Source organism: Prinia subflava, chromosome 11 (assembly GCF_021018805.1).
Source record: "Prinia subflava isolate CZ2003 ecotype Zambia chromosome 11, Cam_Psub_1.2, whole genome shotgun sequence".
Classification (NCBI taxonomy): domain Eukaryota; kingdom Metazoa; phylum Chordata; class Aves; order Passeriformes; family Cisticolidae; genus Prinia; species Prinia subflava.
Genome location: NC_086257.1, coordinates 10,961,811 through 10,977,662, shown reverse-complemented (window position 1 = coordinate 10,977,662; position 15,852 = coordinate 10,961,811). Strand labels below are relative to the sequence as shown.

The 15,852-nt window shown below is 39.9% G+C and overlaps 2 protein-coding genes across 5 annotated transcripts in view; both read right to left on the bottom strand.

Annotated features, from left to right (window-relative positions):
• Positions 1-86: 86 nt before the first annotated feature.
• Positions 87-7,228, bottom strand: RNF7 (ring finger protein 7). 2 transcript variants are annotated; one of them, XM_063408073.1, is made up of 3 exons: positions 6,289-6,508; positions 3,235-3,282; positions 87-1,790 (listed from the first exon to the last, which is right to left on the bottom strand). In XM_063408073.1, the coding sequence occupies exons 1-3, from the start codon at positions 6,464-6,466 to the stop codon at positions 1,672-1,674; spliced, it is 345 nt and encodes a 114-aa protein (XP_063264143.1). In that variant the 5' UTR covers positions 6,467-6,508; the 3' UTR covers positions 87-1,671. The 2 variants fall into 2 exon arrangements, with proteins under 2 accessions (XP_063264143.1, XP_063264144.1); XM_063408074.1 differs by having other exon boundaries at positions 1,734-1,790; positions 6,296-7,228.
• A 2,715-nt stretch (positions 7,229-9,943) lies between these two features.
• RASA2 (RAS p21 protein activator 2) overlaps positions 9,944-15,852 on the bottom strand; it is a 46,574-nt gene continuing 40,665 nt past the window's right edge. For all 3 annotated transcript variants that reach the window (XM_063407896.1, XM_063407898.1, XM_063407899.1), the window contains 4 exons: positions 15,116-15,324; positions 13,861-13,964; positions 13,071-13,260; positions 9,944-12,325 (listed from right to left, as the gene is read on the bottom strand). In XM_063407896.1, the coding sequence (XP_063263966.1) occupies positions 12,295-12,325; positions 13,071-13,260; positions 13,861-13,964; positions 15,116-15,324 (534 nt within the window). In that variant the 3' untranslated portion in view covers positions 9,944-12,294. The remainder of the gene's footprint in view (positions 12,326-13,070; positions 13,261-13,860; positions 13,965-15,115; positions 15,325-15,852) is intronic.

The window sequence follows — 15,852 nt, the reverse complement described above, 5'->3', positions numbered from 1 at the left end:
TGGGACTAGATGGCATTACCAGAGCTCACAGGATGGAGCCTGGGACCAAATGTGGACAGAGAAAACAGGCAGTAGGTAAGATACAGTTTGACTGCAACAGCTAAAATTTATTTTCACATCCACTCAGATTTCTTTTTCTGCAAAAATTTTGGGAATACTTTTATACAAACAGAAATACTCCACGACAATGTAAATGCTATAGGCACTTCATTACTACTGTTAACATATTTTACATTTGTTTTCAGTTTTAAGACAGACATCATCTGGCATAATAACACCTGATGTGATACAGTGTAACAGTGACTCAGGATTTTTTATCTCAGTGTGTGTTATTAAACAAAAACTACATTTAAAAAAATCAAAACATCTTAAAACACGATTACAATATTAAACAAAACCACAGTAAACTCTGCAATACACTTGATGACACAAAGATTGGAAGTACTTTATACAGTGAAGATAAACCTCTGTAAATGTACTTAGTATTAGATGGAAATACATCTACTGAGAAACACATTAAAGATGATAATTTTGAAGTAAACAAAGTGAATGATATTGCTTCAATTTCACCCATGTTGATTAACCATTTTATTAAGCCTGAATTTGTTACAGATTTAAAGCAATAATTTAACCTCTCTGTTACATATATTTTAAAAATCCCACAGCATACATTCAGATTCATAGTAATTTGGATATTTAGGGAAAAGACAAAGTTAGAGGCAAGCACTTAAACAGGTGTAAGAAAAAATTCAAAGAAGATGATATATTTAGGATTTCCACAAAAATGAAAAAAAAGCTTCCAAAACATTGTGACCAATAAAAATAAAGAAATTTCTATGTACTGATTTTTCATGAAATCACAATTTACCATTTTTCCCTAGAGTAATGCCTCCTTTTCTTGGGTTATGTAAATTATCACTTTTGTTTGCTTCCTATATTAATCAGCTAAGCAGCAAGATTGTCTACAACTCTAGTTAACTGAAATCAAATACATGTCTCAGTACCAAAAATCCTTGGATTAAAAATACATGTCTCCATGACCATTACAGAAATCTAAATTTAAAATTTATTAACGTGGTTAAATTTTAATGTTATGGTTGCAGAAATCATGTACAGAATATAACAGAGCAACAGATTTGGAGCTAAAACAAAAGTCATAAAACCCCCTAAATTAGAGCTGATTAATGCATGTGACAGAAAAAGCACATAGCAAATGTTTACACACTGTTCATTTTAGATTAAAACCCAGAATAGTTTCTTAAAAAACACACTGACTGTGTTTCTGCATATAATAGTACTTAGGAAACATTTTCTTTATCCTGACAGTAAACTATGCAGTGTATCAAACCAGGTAAGGTGACCCTTCCAATTTAATTCGTTTAGTGTTTAGGGTATAATCTGCACCACTAAGTTTCTGATGTAGACAAGGCTTTAATCCTAGCAGATGGGGTTGTTGATGTAGCATCTCCTGTTTCAGCAGTGGAAGCCCTGCAGTGAGCCTGAGCATGGGCTGCACCTGTGCAGCCAGAGGCCTGCACCAGACCCACTCTGGCCTTGGAGCAGGGAACCAAGGGAGTCGTGTCCTGAGGGACACGGTCCGTTCTGCATGAGCATAGGGCACAACACACACACCATTCCAACCAGTGCAGCACAGAGAAACCCTTCCAGCCTTTATTTGCCTATCCTCTGGACCACCCAGTCCTGCTGGCAGAGGGGACAGCGATTATTCTGTTTCACCCACAAGGACATGCAGCAGTTGTGGAAGGAATGATTGCATTCTCCCCAAACCACTGAAAGAGAAGAAAGAACATGTTCCAGTCACACTCAGCTGTTCAATCAACACATGCAGCAATGTTCAACTATCACTCTCAAATATTTATAACCACTGGAAACTTCAGAGACAAACAGGTCATCACGGATTTATCCACTGAGACTGGATTATTATGATCATCCTGATGATAGTTCATTACCAAGCCTTTTACTTATTTCCAAATATTAAAAAAAGAAATGCATATATTCTCTCATATATACCTTCTTGTATAAAGTGACGGGGTTTTGTGACTGTATAAACACATTTAGCACTTCTGCCCAGGAAATAACAGCAACTGTTAAAGTTTTTCCCTTTATCTTCCCCAGTACCAAAATAAAGCCCATGCACTACTGACTCACTATCACACCACAGCATATCACCAAATTGTCATATAAAATGCACAGTTTGAACTGAAATGTATGATAGCAAGGAGGCACACCTGACACAGTATGTAGCCCTAAAATGGGACTTCACACCAGGAGTTATTCACAGGCTACAGTTGTTCCAACACAATAAAAATCTGTTATCCATTTACTCCTGAATAATATTTTAAAATGTAGTTACTTTGCTTTTTTCCTTATTAGCTCATATTTTCTTTGCAGGAGCACAAGGGTACCAATCAAAAGAGTGCTGTAAATTATACTTTTTCCTGTCTATTTTAAATAGGATACTTAGCAAGCCAGTTAAAATATCTAGAACAGGAAAACCCCATTCTCATTGAAACCATCATCAAAAACTCCCAGTGGGTTTTTCTGAGCCACAAAGCTCAACAGCATGGAAAGGTTTGCCACTGGTTTAAAGGTTGTCATAAAGGTTGAATGCAAACTTTTTGAGATAGTTTTCACCATCTGCAATTTTAACAGTCAGAATTAAGACTTTCTTTTGCATACATTGGCACTTAAAGTATGATCATGTTTAAACTGAAGTGATTCCACTTTTGAAAATGAAAAGTGAACAACTGAGCCATTGCCTCCATTATCTCTGAATTACGAAGGGGAAAAATATCACTTTCTAACTCAGACACACATTTATTTCAGAACAGAGGATTTTTATTTGTACTACCATTGTGTTTTCTGGCATGCACCTCTAAAGAAAAAAGTAGCTTTTTCCTACCCACTTCAAAAATGTACATTATGATCTCAAATATGCTCACAGTGAAAGAAACCTAAACCTCTTATTGTGTATGTGTTGACAGGAAATTGGAAACTGTTTTGTTTTACAGCACAGCTGACATGAAAACTGATTTTTTTAGTGCTCAAAAATAAAGCATAAAGTATTACTAATGTAAAAAGATGATACAATGTAGAACAAAACACCAGCTTACTTTTGAGCATTAATAAAATCAGTATTCCCTTCAAACTTTAAAATGCACCATACTGAGAGAAGCTTCAATTGAAAAACAAGCGAATGAAGTCACTACATACCAACACAATCTTCTTGTTTGTTTTCAGCTTGACATCTAAGACAGGCATCTAAAAGTAAACAAGAACAAACTCAATTTGATTCTCAGGATTCCATCTTAAGAATAGGTTTGTCAGAGGAAAATATAAACTTTAACACAAATTTACAGAGGTAAAAATCCCAAGTTTTGATGTCTAGTTCAGCCCTTTAACATTAAATAGGCCCCTTAAATTCTACAACTATGCAAATTACAATGAAATATATATCTGAAAGAGATCAGAAGGACTCTGAACTCTCCAGCATGTTTTGTTTATTTTCCATTGCTTTGGTATTTTCATAACTTTTGCTGAAAAAAAGCCTTCTCCATTTTGTAGATATAAAAGCCTGCAGATTTGTGCCAAGGCACTCAGGCATATTAAGACCAGAGCAAGCACAAAGCCAAACCCTAATTACAGGACTTTGTTTTTCAGATGTCAGCATTTCCTTTTAAGGAAGTCATTCACAATTTTGATTTTTTAGGCTGTGCATCTCTCACCATAACTCCCACCACCTATTACTTTTTATAGAAGCTTTCCTTAACAAGTACCTGCATCTCATTTTCACAGGAGTCACACATATACAAATATGGTACATTTGATAATCTGTGTTAATAAATATGGAACAATATCTTAATAACATTTAATATCCATTTAATATGTAATTAAAAATATTTATCATCTTTATGCACTCCAGGCTGTGGCTTTAGGACTGGATGGCAGGTCCAGGACTCAGTAAGATACAAGTGTGATACAACACAGAAAGTGTTCAACCCTTATGCGAGCAAACACATCTTCATCTCCCCCAAAGAAAGAAAAGGGAATAGTTTAAACAAGTGTCCTGCAGGATCTGGCTTACATGTCACTAGTTAGAGCATATCTTCCCAGAAGACAAAACCATAGTGTGCTACAAGAATTTAGATTTGAGTATTTTTACTGTCTTTGCCAGACAGGGCCAGTACTTCTATTCTAGACTGATCTGCTCAGACATTCCTCCTTTCCTCAGGTAAAAGAGAACAAAGAGGAGAGAACTCTAAAACAGCTGCCCCTTCCTCACTGAGACAAAAGCAAAACTTTCCTGCTGTCTGTTCCCATAGTTTATATTTCAACAGCAGTTAAGGGCCAAGGTGCTGGGAAGATTCAGCCAAAGTGCTCCAGCTTGTATCACGGTGTGTGGGAGCCCACTGACCTGGGGTCACAGCAGAAAGTCACAATAAATCAGCTGCTTTATCGAGCCCTAGAGCTGCAGTTTCAGACAGGAGCAGAACAGAGAGCCAAGGACAGAAATCACTGCCACCACACCAGTGTAACCTGTCCCTGTTCCTACACCACACCACCAAGGGGGTCAGTCTGGAAGGGTGAGGACAGCAAAGCCAGTCCAGCCACAATCCTGCACTTTCCAGCTAACGCCTGCATTTCTGCCTCTTTCCCTTGTGCATCTGAGACCACATTGGTTCAAGGAGTTAAACCAGTAGAAAATGGAGCCAGCTAACACCTCCTTCCCTGCAAAAGTCAAACAAACCTTCAGCAAGTGCCAGTCTCAGGCTGGCACTGCCTCCCACCTAAGGTTACTGCAGACGCAGTGGCTCTACAGGAGCCAGACCCGCTCTGGCAGGGTCAGCGCGAAATTGCTCAGCTGAAGTCAGTAATGATCAAGTTTCACATTCTAACAATGTGGTTTGTTCCTAAAAAATGGTTACGAGATTTTTGCAGATTTTTTTCCTAGTTTCAGATTAAAAGTACTCCCTTGGTCTAGCTATGAAAAAATACGACTTTTTAAAAAACTTTTATAGCAGCTCTGGGTGATATTTTCTTAATTTAAGGGTTTGGTGGTTTTTTTAATAGTGTTCTGTAACAGGCTAGCTAGCTACAATGGGAATAAATGCATTTTTTAAATTATGGTTCACACAGCAAATGAGCCAATTTCGTATTTTCAGAGTGGTCTCTGTTTACCATAAAAAAAAGCAAATAATCTTCAAAACATGGTTATGTAAAAGATCAATCTCCCACCACTTCGGTCTGAGCTGCATCTTTCTTCCTCTACTACATACACCCTTTTGCCTCCTGTGTTCCACGGAAGATTCCCAGCAAAAATACTTCTGAGAAATGACAGAATTGCGTATTTTCTCTCATTTCTGTTAAATCAAATCCTGACTTCATTTTCAGTATCATGGTTCGTGGCCCTACAAGAGCACAATGCTCTGGAGGGAATCTCGGGTCATTTGTCCTGCCAAAGTGTTGTACACCCAAGAAAGGATAGTTGTATCTGGGATGACTCAGCCCAGTAGTAAAAATTGGATATGCACACACAATAAAGGAAGAATTTGAACCGTTTTCTAAGAATCAAGATTAGTATCACATTTGCCAAAGATGTCTGAAACAGTAGTATGTGTCAACAATGAAGGTGCTTTCAAACAGTCTCTGGATTTCAAACCCAAGTAAATGAACCCTTAGAGATTTCTCCGTACATTTATGTGTTAAGGTGCGCCAGTAATCACTCTTGTGAAGTAGTGTGGGACACCCTGGTTTAAGAGATCTAAAAAATTAATTTATATGTACATCTCTAACTGCCTTGGAAAAAGAACCCGAACAAAAACCCCTTAACAAAGCCCACCCTACAAACAGCAGCCGCACGCATGCAGCACTCGGTCCAGCTCGGCTGTAAGTCAGCGCTAGCGGGATCTGCCCGCAGACGAGCCCAGCCCTCACGACGCAGGCGGCACCGCACGGCACAGGGCCGGTCCCGAGCGGCCCGGCGGGCCCAGGCCCTGCGTGCCGCGGGGCGGCGCAGGGAGCGCGGCCCGGCCGGGCAGGGGGCACTCGGGGCCGCGTGTGCTCCCTGGAGCGGCCCGGCCCCCGCGGGGCCCTCCTCCTTCTCCTCCTCCTCCTCCGGGAAGGCGCGGAGGAGGAAGCGGAGGCGGGAGGGATCAGCCCCCGCTTCTGCCGGAAACCGCGTCTGTGCCCTGCGCCCGCCGTGCCCAGGGCGGCGGGCACGGCCCGGGCCCAAGGCCCCCCGCCCATGGCGGCCCGGCCGCCGCTTACCCATGACCTGCACCCGGCAAATGGCGCAGGTGTCGCACTCCACGTCCCAGCTCCACATGGCCACCGCGTTCCACTTCTTCAGCGAGAACATCTTGTCGGGGGCGCCCGCCTTGGAGCCCGCGGAGCCCGGCAGCGAGTGGGGGGCGCCGGGCTCGTCCCCGTCCTCCACATCGGCCATGGCGGAGGGGCGGGGACGCGGCGGGCGCGCGGGCGGCAGCGCCACCCTGCGGCGGCGGCGCGGCCCCGCCCGCGGCCGTGAGGGGAGGCCTGGCTGCGGAGAATGAGCGCCTGCACCGGGCTGGGGAGCGCTCTTACGGGTCAGCAGGGCCCCCGGCGGGTGCCGAGCTGGCTTTGCTCGTGAAGGATGTTCTCCTCATTCGCAGAGTGCTAGTGAATGGATCACAACTTCACCAGTGGTCTGGGCTGCCTTGAGTATGGGGAGACAACCCAATCTTCCAACTCACAGCACATTTCCTAAGACTGCTGACAGAATAAGCTGAACACTTCAGCTGTGGTGGGCACCAGGGCCACCTTCGTAATAAAGTTAAAAAAATGGAAACGATACTAAAGATTTTATGTTCGTACCTTACAACTATCAACTCAGAAGCACCTTGAACACTATTAAAAACCATGTGAATAAGGTCTTTTAGCTTGGCTGATTCCCACTTTTCTCAATCCACACTGTTCAATTCCCTTTGGCAGCTTAACTCCTTTAACTCATCATTCTTTTCTGTCCATTTTTAAAACCATCATCGCACTTCTGAATTTGAATTACTGGGGGTAGATGTAAGCCAGAAAGTTTTAAATTAAAAATTGCTTTTTGTAAAAGCTCAAAAAGAAAATGTATACATACATTTCCTTTGAGAATATATTGCACTTCTATGCCCTTTGCATGGATTTTTAAAGTTTGAATATTCTGTTCCTAAAGTTAAAAGAAATAAGAGATTCAAGTACATTTAATTTCTGCTGTGTAAAATGTCAACCACCTCTAAATAAAGATTAAAAAAACCCAAAAAATCCTGTTGGAGTTTTAAATTTATACAATTTGCATTGTATGCCTAAATGATGCAATTCTTCTTCAGTTCTAAGAGCAAAGTATGACAGAGATTGTAATTGTGTTCGAGTGCTGTCAAACCATCACACATGTACTGTACATGATGCAAAGTGAAATATAAACCCCACTTAGATTAGCAGTGAAAATAGAGCAAATATGACACAGGCACCTTTGACTCTGTCCATATTGCCTTAGAGAAATAAAGTGATAGCTTCCCACCTAAAAATTATTTTCTTGTGATTTTATCACCTAAAGAGCTGTACAAGAAAAATTTCAAGCCATTCTTGAGAAGTAGTTCTGGCAGTCTGTAATTCATCTGTCCCCTGCAGCCACACATGACATTAAAGAGGTCACACAAGGGAGAGAGGCACAAACCATGACAGCTCTTTCAGAGGGTTTTCCCTACATACATTATGATTGCTTTTAACTGTAAATAAAACCCACATTATTTCAGACTGGGAAGTTGCTCGTCTCATTCACATTCCAAATTGAATATCTCAAAATGAGAACTCAAACCAGGTTCCTTTCAGCTCATCAAGTGATTATTCAGCTACAATTAAAGTCAATTGTGTGCTACAGAATGGGAAAAGAACTTGTCAGCTGAGAATGCAATGTTTGCAATACTAAGTATCCAAATTTGAAATATTGCTTTATATTACACAATCTATAATCAATTGAATTTCTATCATAATTTCAAAGTATTTTTGCAGTGTAATTAATCAATTCTGATTGTCTCCATGTAAAAAATACTCAAAGCTCCAAGTGTTTGACACCCAACTTACATAACTACCCTAAGTGCTCTGTTCATATTCTTACTCCCCTTTCAAATAAATATACAGCTGCATCTTTGCATTGTAAGAACATTTTCATTTTCTATACATCATACTAAATTCTGAATATTGCAGACAGTGGTTTAAAAGGATATACAATGCCTTGCATAAATTTTGACAAATCCTTTGAGAATGGAGATGGTGGCCAAGGAGGCCAAGGGCATCCTGCCTGGATCAGGAATGGTGCAGCCATCAGGAAGAGGGAGGTCATTCATCCCCTGTACTCGGCACTGCTGAGGCCACATCTCGAATGCTGTGTCCAGCTCTGGTCCCTCAGTTTAGGAAGGACATTGAGTGCTGTGTCCAGCTGTGTCCCCTCAGTTTAGGAAGGACATTGAGTGCTGTGTCCAGCTCTGTCCCCTCAGTTCAGGAAGGACATTGAGTGCTGTGTCCAGCTCTGTCCCCTCAGTTCAGGAAGGACATTGAGTGCTGTGTCCAGCTGTGTCCCCTCAGTTTGGGAAGGACATTGAGTGCTGTGTCCAGCTCTGTCCCCTCAGTTTGGGAAGGACATTGAGTGCTGTGTCCAGCTCTGTCCCCTCAGTTTGGGAAGGATTTTGAGATGCTTGAGCGCATCCAGAGGAGGCAGCGAGGCTGGTGGGGGACTGGAAACACAAACCCTGGGGGGAAGGGCTGAGGGAGCCGGCGTTGTTTAACCCAGAGAAGAGGAGTCTCAAAGGTGGCCTTATCACTCTCTACAACTTCCTGAAAGGTGGCTGTATCAGGTGAGGGTTGGTCTCTTTTCTAATATCCAACCTGTATTTTGCTTGGCACAGCTTGAGACTGTCCGCTCTTGTTCTGACAGTTCCAGCCTGGAGAAAGTTTTTTACCCAAATATTGGTAAAGTACTGGAATGGTCTGGTGGGGAGGTGGTGGAGTCACCATCCCTGGATGTGTTAAAGGAAGACTGGATGTGGCACTCGGTGCCATGGTCTAGTTGAGGTGTTGGGGCTGGGTTGGACTTGATGATTCTGAAGATCTCTTCAAACCTAGTGATTCAGTGAATCTGTGAAAATTATTTTTATTAAAAACAAAGCTTTTACAAAAATGCCAGTTTTATGATAATGCAAAGAACAGTTATATAAGTACGTGTTTATCTTGGCCAAATGATTGTATTATCCCACTTACTGTTTGTTCTGTCAATAGATTAACATATATCAAAACACTTGAGGACTGTGTCAATTTACCTGCCAAAGAAAATAATTTAAGCATACTTCTCTGCCAAAACTATTTCTTAAACTCGGGTTATCTGTGTCTCCCTGTGCCTCTTTCTCAACAGGAATATGCTACATGGATCTATTAATGGCCAGTAGGGCTGAGACTTGGCTGCAGTGGGGCTGCAAGAGAGGAAGACAGCACAGGGAACAGCAGTGTGTGAGCACAGCAGCACCTGTGACAAACCCACCTGCAGCAGCTCCTGAGGGCTTACTGAAGCTGCCAGATGCAACTGCCAACATGGAAAACAGCCTCCAATGCTGACAGGTACAGTTTCTATGAGAAAAGTATGTAGCAGGCGTGCAGAAATATAATGGAAATCACCACAGGAATAGGGGAAAAATGTATTTGTGGAATAAGCAGCATGCTTTTGCACTGGGAGGGGCTTGCTGGATGGGAAGAAATCACACAAATGTACTGCTGCACATCATAACAGCACGGTGGGTTCTGCCCCTGCCATCAATTAAGTTTCTCTATACCCAAGCTCAGTATGTAACCCCCATTCATTCAGGTAAATGCTAACATTTTAAACAGCCAGGCCTCACAGTAAGCACACAGCTTATCTCAGCTTTGTTGTAATTTATTTCTGAGTTATTCTCAAGCAATGTTACAAAACATTTTAATGTCTTGATAAGAAAATAAAATTTAAATAAAAATACATTCAACAATACATCATCATAATAACATTAAAACTTTTACAATCCTAACAGAACTAATTACTAAATAACATCACTTTCCTAGACTAATCAAAATGAAGGCAACTTTTATTATTAATCATCCTACTTGTACCTAATTAAATTCTAGAACACCTACTGCACTTTAAAACATTATAAATGAGAAATCAAATCTTAAGGGTCACAAATATTCAATGGCCTTCTGGGTTTTTTTGTCAATATTCCAGTACCAAAGCAAAACAAAGTGCGTATTATAAAACCCCAACATTGCAAGAGTATACTACTCATTTTTTCATAAATTTGACTTTGAAAACAACAGAGAATGGCTCCAAGAAAGAGGGTTTGCCACAGGGTTAATTCATATACAACAAAACCTAATCCTGACACTCAACCACATTCAACTTTGTTTAATGGCAGCTTTTGATTAATGGCAATTAATCTTCACCTTTACCTTGGCAAAACACGTTTATTGGCATTGCTGTATTATCCCTCAGTTCTAACTGTTGGCAAATAAAATCCCGTTGAACACATCAAATGTGTAAAAAAGGAAAAGGCAAAACCAGCTGAGGTGATTAAATGATTGTGATGTTGTAGATCCTAGTACTGAATCCCAGATATTCTAAAATATCTTAGTATTAAACCAAAGTATTTTTAACAAGTTACATTAATTCCAGAGAAATTTCAAAGCTGTCTTGCCACTTTGCTTCCATTATAGAAAGCCTTCTTAAAATAGTATAATAAATGTGTGGTAATTTCAACATCTTACTGTTTCAAGCATTGTGGATTTCTATTCTAAGTTACATTCCTAATCCATTTGGCCAAATCACGATTGGAAAAACAAAACAAAACCAAAACTAAAAAAACACCCAGCAAAACAACAAAAGACCCCACAGAAAATGCTTTAAAAATAAAAGTACCACATACAACTTTTATTAAAAATAATATTCCAACAAGTACCATTGTATTTAATACTGATGAAGCAAAGTTGCCACAGTAATACCTTTGCTTCTTCCTGGTTATGTACATATACTTTTTCTCAGCAGAAAACTAACTTCTCAGATGAAGTGAGCAAAAATTAATCTCATTGAAGTCAGGAATGCCAGTTTAAAATTGTGTTAAGTGGCAAATACGAATCCATGTAACTAAAGATACAAAAATATTCACTGAAGCATTGCTTAAAGACAAAACAACGTTGATCATTCAACTGATCATAACAAGCAGATACTACAAAGTATCTAAAAATAATCTGGGATAGTCCAGATATCTAAAGTGCTTTGAGTGATTATAATAGAGATTATTTATTAGATTTGTAGTCAAAAGTTGAGCTGGACGTAGTTATTACTTTTTATAAAAACAAGAAATTAAATCATACACGGGATGATGTTAATTGATCAGTACTTAACCACAATCTGTTCACACTTCAACTTTTCTATCTGTAGGCAAACCTACTTAACAAGAATGTTACTACCCTGCATTTCTTTTTAGACTAAGAAAAAATATGTACCTTAAAAATGCTAAAGAAAATAGATAGTGGTCTAATAGCACTCTGTCTATTACTCACTCCAAATGTAAACAAGAGGTACAACAGAAATTCCCTGATTTCTTCTTTAGTACTCAATAACACAACTAACACTGGTATCTGCTGTCCAGATTATCTGCAGCATACTGCATGGTTCTATAGAACTTCAGCTGTAGATAAATCAAGTCCTGACAACATGTAATACAAGGAAAAAATGAGTCAAATGTGTCGAGTGTGAAGCTTCAGATCTTTTCCACATCGTAAGATCTTGGGATTTCTATTTTGAGATCCGTATCAGCAGGGCAGGCACTCATGGTAAACTCATGCAAGTTTGCAGTGTATGTACTGAGATGTAATCCAACCAACAAAAGCAGTGTGGATTTTCTTCCATGAAAAAGCTTATTTGTTTAGAAAGTTCTTTCAATAAGACAACGATGGCAAAACAACATTTAGATTTATTCACATCTGTTACTTGAAGAACCTGGAACTTCAAGTTCTTCAGCAAAATGAGAATAAACCTTAAAGACCAGATTTCCAAGAAAGTATTTTTCTATTAAATATTAAATAGATTGTCAACACAACTAGCATTTATGTTCATTCTTAAATACTTTGCAAAAATGCATATAATGAATTAAAAAAAGAAAACAAACAAAACCCCAAAACACTCTAGAACATTTCCAGTTTCTTTTTTCATCCAAATGGGCCAGTTTGTTTTGGTTAGGAAACTTTTCCAACAATCGGATTTTCTCTGCAAAAAACCAAAATATGATATGTAAATACTTTTAAGATTAACATTTGCTTTCTGGTTCTCGTCATGCAATTTTAATTCATCAAGCAAAACCCCCAATTTCTACCATTAATTGTGAAATTTAGTGATCTGCAAAAACCTCATTTACTTTCACACGGGACTTCTAAATCACAGTCAATTTTTCTGAAGAACGTGGGTTGAACACTAACCTAGGCAAACCAAATCAGGGTTTGAGCTTTTCTTTTTTTTCCTGGTGAATCAGTCCTTACTGATGCAAAGAAGAAATCTAAAAACTTGCTAGTGGTGCTCCAGAGGCATAAGCCAGGACTGAAAAGAATTAAAGAATGTGCTCCAAAGAACAGAGTTTTTTTACCTTCACAAGAAATAGTATTGATCAAGTATGGCAATTGAAATACAAACAGTAAATATACTACCTGAAAGATATTTTGCTGCAGTAAAATTTTGACAGTTTCATATAACTTGAGACTTCAATTAACTTATCAAAAATTTGGGAAAAAAAATAGAAGGGAGGCATACTGTTATGGATAAATGCCACCAGAAGAACTTGGATCTTCAACAACTGGTAAAAAGCTGCACTACTACAAATTATGTACCTTATTCTCTCCCTGTCTGTGTTCTCTAACTCCACCTTCATTATCTCTACCCCTCTGTAGTCTGGCCTCCCATGATTTTTTTTTTTTCGAAATACACATTTATCAATGTCAAAGTTACACAAGATACTTACTCACTGCCATATTTAGCACTAGATGATCTCTTCTTCTCGTATTTTTCATGTGATTCACTCAACTTTTCTACTATATCTATTATCTGCTGAAGTGTATGAAAAGTGGCTACAGAATCTTCAATGGTGAAGTTGGAATAATCATCTGGTTCTTTCCGAGGACCTTGATAGACTGCTATACTTCCACAAGCCTCTACAAAAACAACCACAGTCATCCCATTTAGAATTTCAACAGGTAAAAAACCAAATTCAACTCCTATGCAAATGCTAACTCCAAAATTCTGAAATGTAAAGCTACTCTGGCTTATACATAAAATGGATTAAAATAAAAAGCAAGAGGCAGTAACAACTAAATGTATTTAAAATTCCATAGTTTATTCTCTGCTAGCTGTGTTCAGCATCTTGAGCATCCAGCTCTCTCTTCACATTAAGGTAAGTTCAGTGCTTTATGCAGCAAAACCATGTCTGATAGAATTCATCACATAGTCAGGAAAGGGACGGCAAAGGCAGAAAAACAATCAACTACAGTTGCAGTCTCTCTGTTTAAACTATTAGAAATATTATTATATATATGGAAATACAGTTAGAACAATGCCTGATATTTTTTGTAAAGAAATGCCTGAAGAACATCAGACACCAGGACCCTGAGAAGATAAAAATTCAATCTCTTTCTCTACTTTCTATTATTTTCAGGTGAATCATTAAATTCAGTTAATTGTTCAAAATTATGTTCTTGGCCTACAGAATTAGAACTGAATATCAGTGTAATTCTTCTTAATTATCATTTGAGTACCTTCCAACTTCTGTAGTTTAGACCTGTTGATACTGAAAAGTGAGTAAATTCTTTCTGTTTCTCTGTCTCCATCAATCTCAATTTGAGTATCAGCAGGAACATCTCTAAAAGGTGAACAAAGAGACAGATCATCAATATCAGTAGTTCTTGAAAGCAAGTTAAAACTGATTCTCTTTCAATATATATAACCTTTTCATACGCTTATCACTCATACACAGCTTTACAAAACTTAGTGTTTAGTTTACATAACCTACCCAGTAAAGGATAAATTTATTTTTAAAAGAAATCACAGCATTTGTTTGTTTTCAGAAATCAGCAGCTTCTAAAAAGGCACTGAAAGCATTTTAAAATGTTATTAATTTTTCTGACATACCTACAAACCTCAAATGATTTGTCAGGATCTACATGCAAGATTATTTAGCTGACTTTCTTAGGGCACTCCTTAAAAATATGCGAAGTTCAAAAAAAAAAGTGAGACATGAAGTCATTAAGAAGAGAAGACTTCCAGGCTGAACTTTCTGCAAAAAGTATTTTAATTATTTCATACAGATGATCTCAGGTGTGTCATATTTCTGCATTCAACCTGGCATCTGAATTCAATCTATTATTCTGCATGAAAATATCTCAGGTATTTGTAATTTCCGTGCTGGTTACCTCCACAGGGTGGCACACACAGCAACAGAGAACTCCAGTACTTTGTGCCTTATCACTGGCACGGTTTTGTGGCTGGATTAGAAGAAAGGGAAAGCCTTTCTTCCCTGTTTCCAGCTGCAGTGAGGCTGGATTAGAAGAAAGGGCAAGCCTTTCTTCCCTGTTTCCAGCTGCAGTGAGGCTGGATTAGCCAGGGCAAGCCTTTCTTCCCCGTTTCCAGCTGCAGTGAGGCTGCATTAGCCAGGGCAAGCCTTTCTTCCCCGTTTCCAGCTGCAGTGAGGCTGCATTAGCCAGGGCAAGCCTTTCTTCCCCGTTTCCAGCTGCAGTGAGGCTGCATTAGCCAGGGCAAGCCTTTCTTCCCCATTTCCAGCTGCAGTGAGGCTGAATTAGCCAGGGCAAGCCTTTCTTCCCCGTTTCCAGCTGCAGTGAGGCTGGATTAGAAGAAAGGGCAAGCCTTTCTTCCCTGTTTCCAGCTGCAGTGAGGCTGCATTAGCCAGGGCAAGCCTTTCTTCCCCGTTTCCAGCTGCAGTGAGGCTGCATTAGCCAGGGCAAGCCTTTCTTCCCCGTTTCCAGCTGCAGCACCCCCCTTCCCCGAGGCACTCACGCGGTGCAGCGAGCGCAGCCCGCGGTGCTCTCTGCCGTGGCCTTGCAGCACAGCCAGCTCCCGTTCAGGAAGGCTGAGGGGTGGTAGAAGCTCAGCCTCTTCTGGTTGCACCTCGTTACCCTGCAAAGAGCCTCTATCCACTCGCTGGCTTCCACACAGTTATTGGCTTGGATATAGAGAGGCTTTTCTCCATGAAGTACTTGAAACATCTGTAGAAGAAACACATTTTTCTGCTGAGTAAAAAAATCCAGTTACTGAGCAACTTCAAATATGTTGTAATAGATTTCAGTGCTCAGGCAATTCCACAAACTCAAGATGGAAAGCGAGACAAGGGCGAACAGCAGACTTTTCATCTCTTTCAACTACAAAGAGGAGAAAAGCCCCACGAGAACAGCTCCCTGTGTTCTGTCTACACCATTTCCTCATCTAAGAAAGAACCCTTACAAATTAGACCAGGATGCATCTTCTGTCCTCTTCATCCACATTTCTTTAAGTGTTGACCCTGGATTTCATGAGGCATGACCTTCATGCTTCATGTCCTGACAGCAACAGAGGATTGCCACAAGTCTTTCCTTTAGCCATCCCTGGCCTTAGTGACAGCTGCTCTTTTAGCACTGCCTCAGAAGTTTGGATTGAGGTAAGAACAGAAATAACCAACGTGTTCTAGGGCCAGAATGAGGCCGTGAGCACAGGCAACTGTCTCAGCTGATGAAGAGATTGCAGGAAGTTCTCACCAA

Coding starts and splice junctions, on each gene's coding strand:
- RNF7 (XM_063408073.1), bottom strand. CDS start 6,466: ATGGCCGATGTGGAGGACGGGGACGAGCCCGGCGCCCCCCACTCGCTG. Junction 3,283..6,288: donor TTGCCGGGTGCAGGTCATGG/GTAAGCGGCGGC, acceptor GTTTACTTTTAG/ATGCCTGTCTTAGATGTCAA. Junction 1,791..3,234: donor CAAACAAGAAGATTGTGTTG/GTATGTAGTGAC, acceptor CTTCTCTTTCAG/TGGTTTGGGGAGAATGCAAT.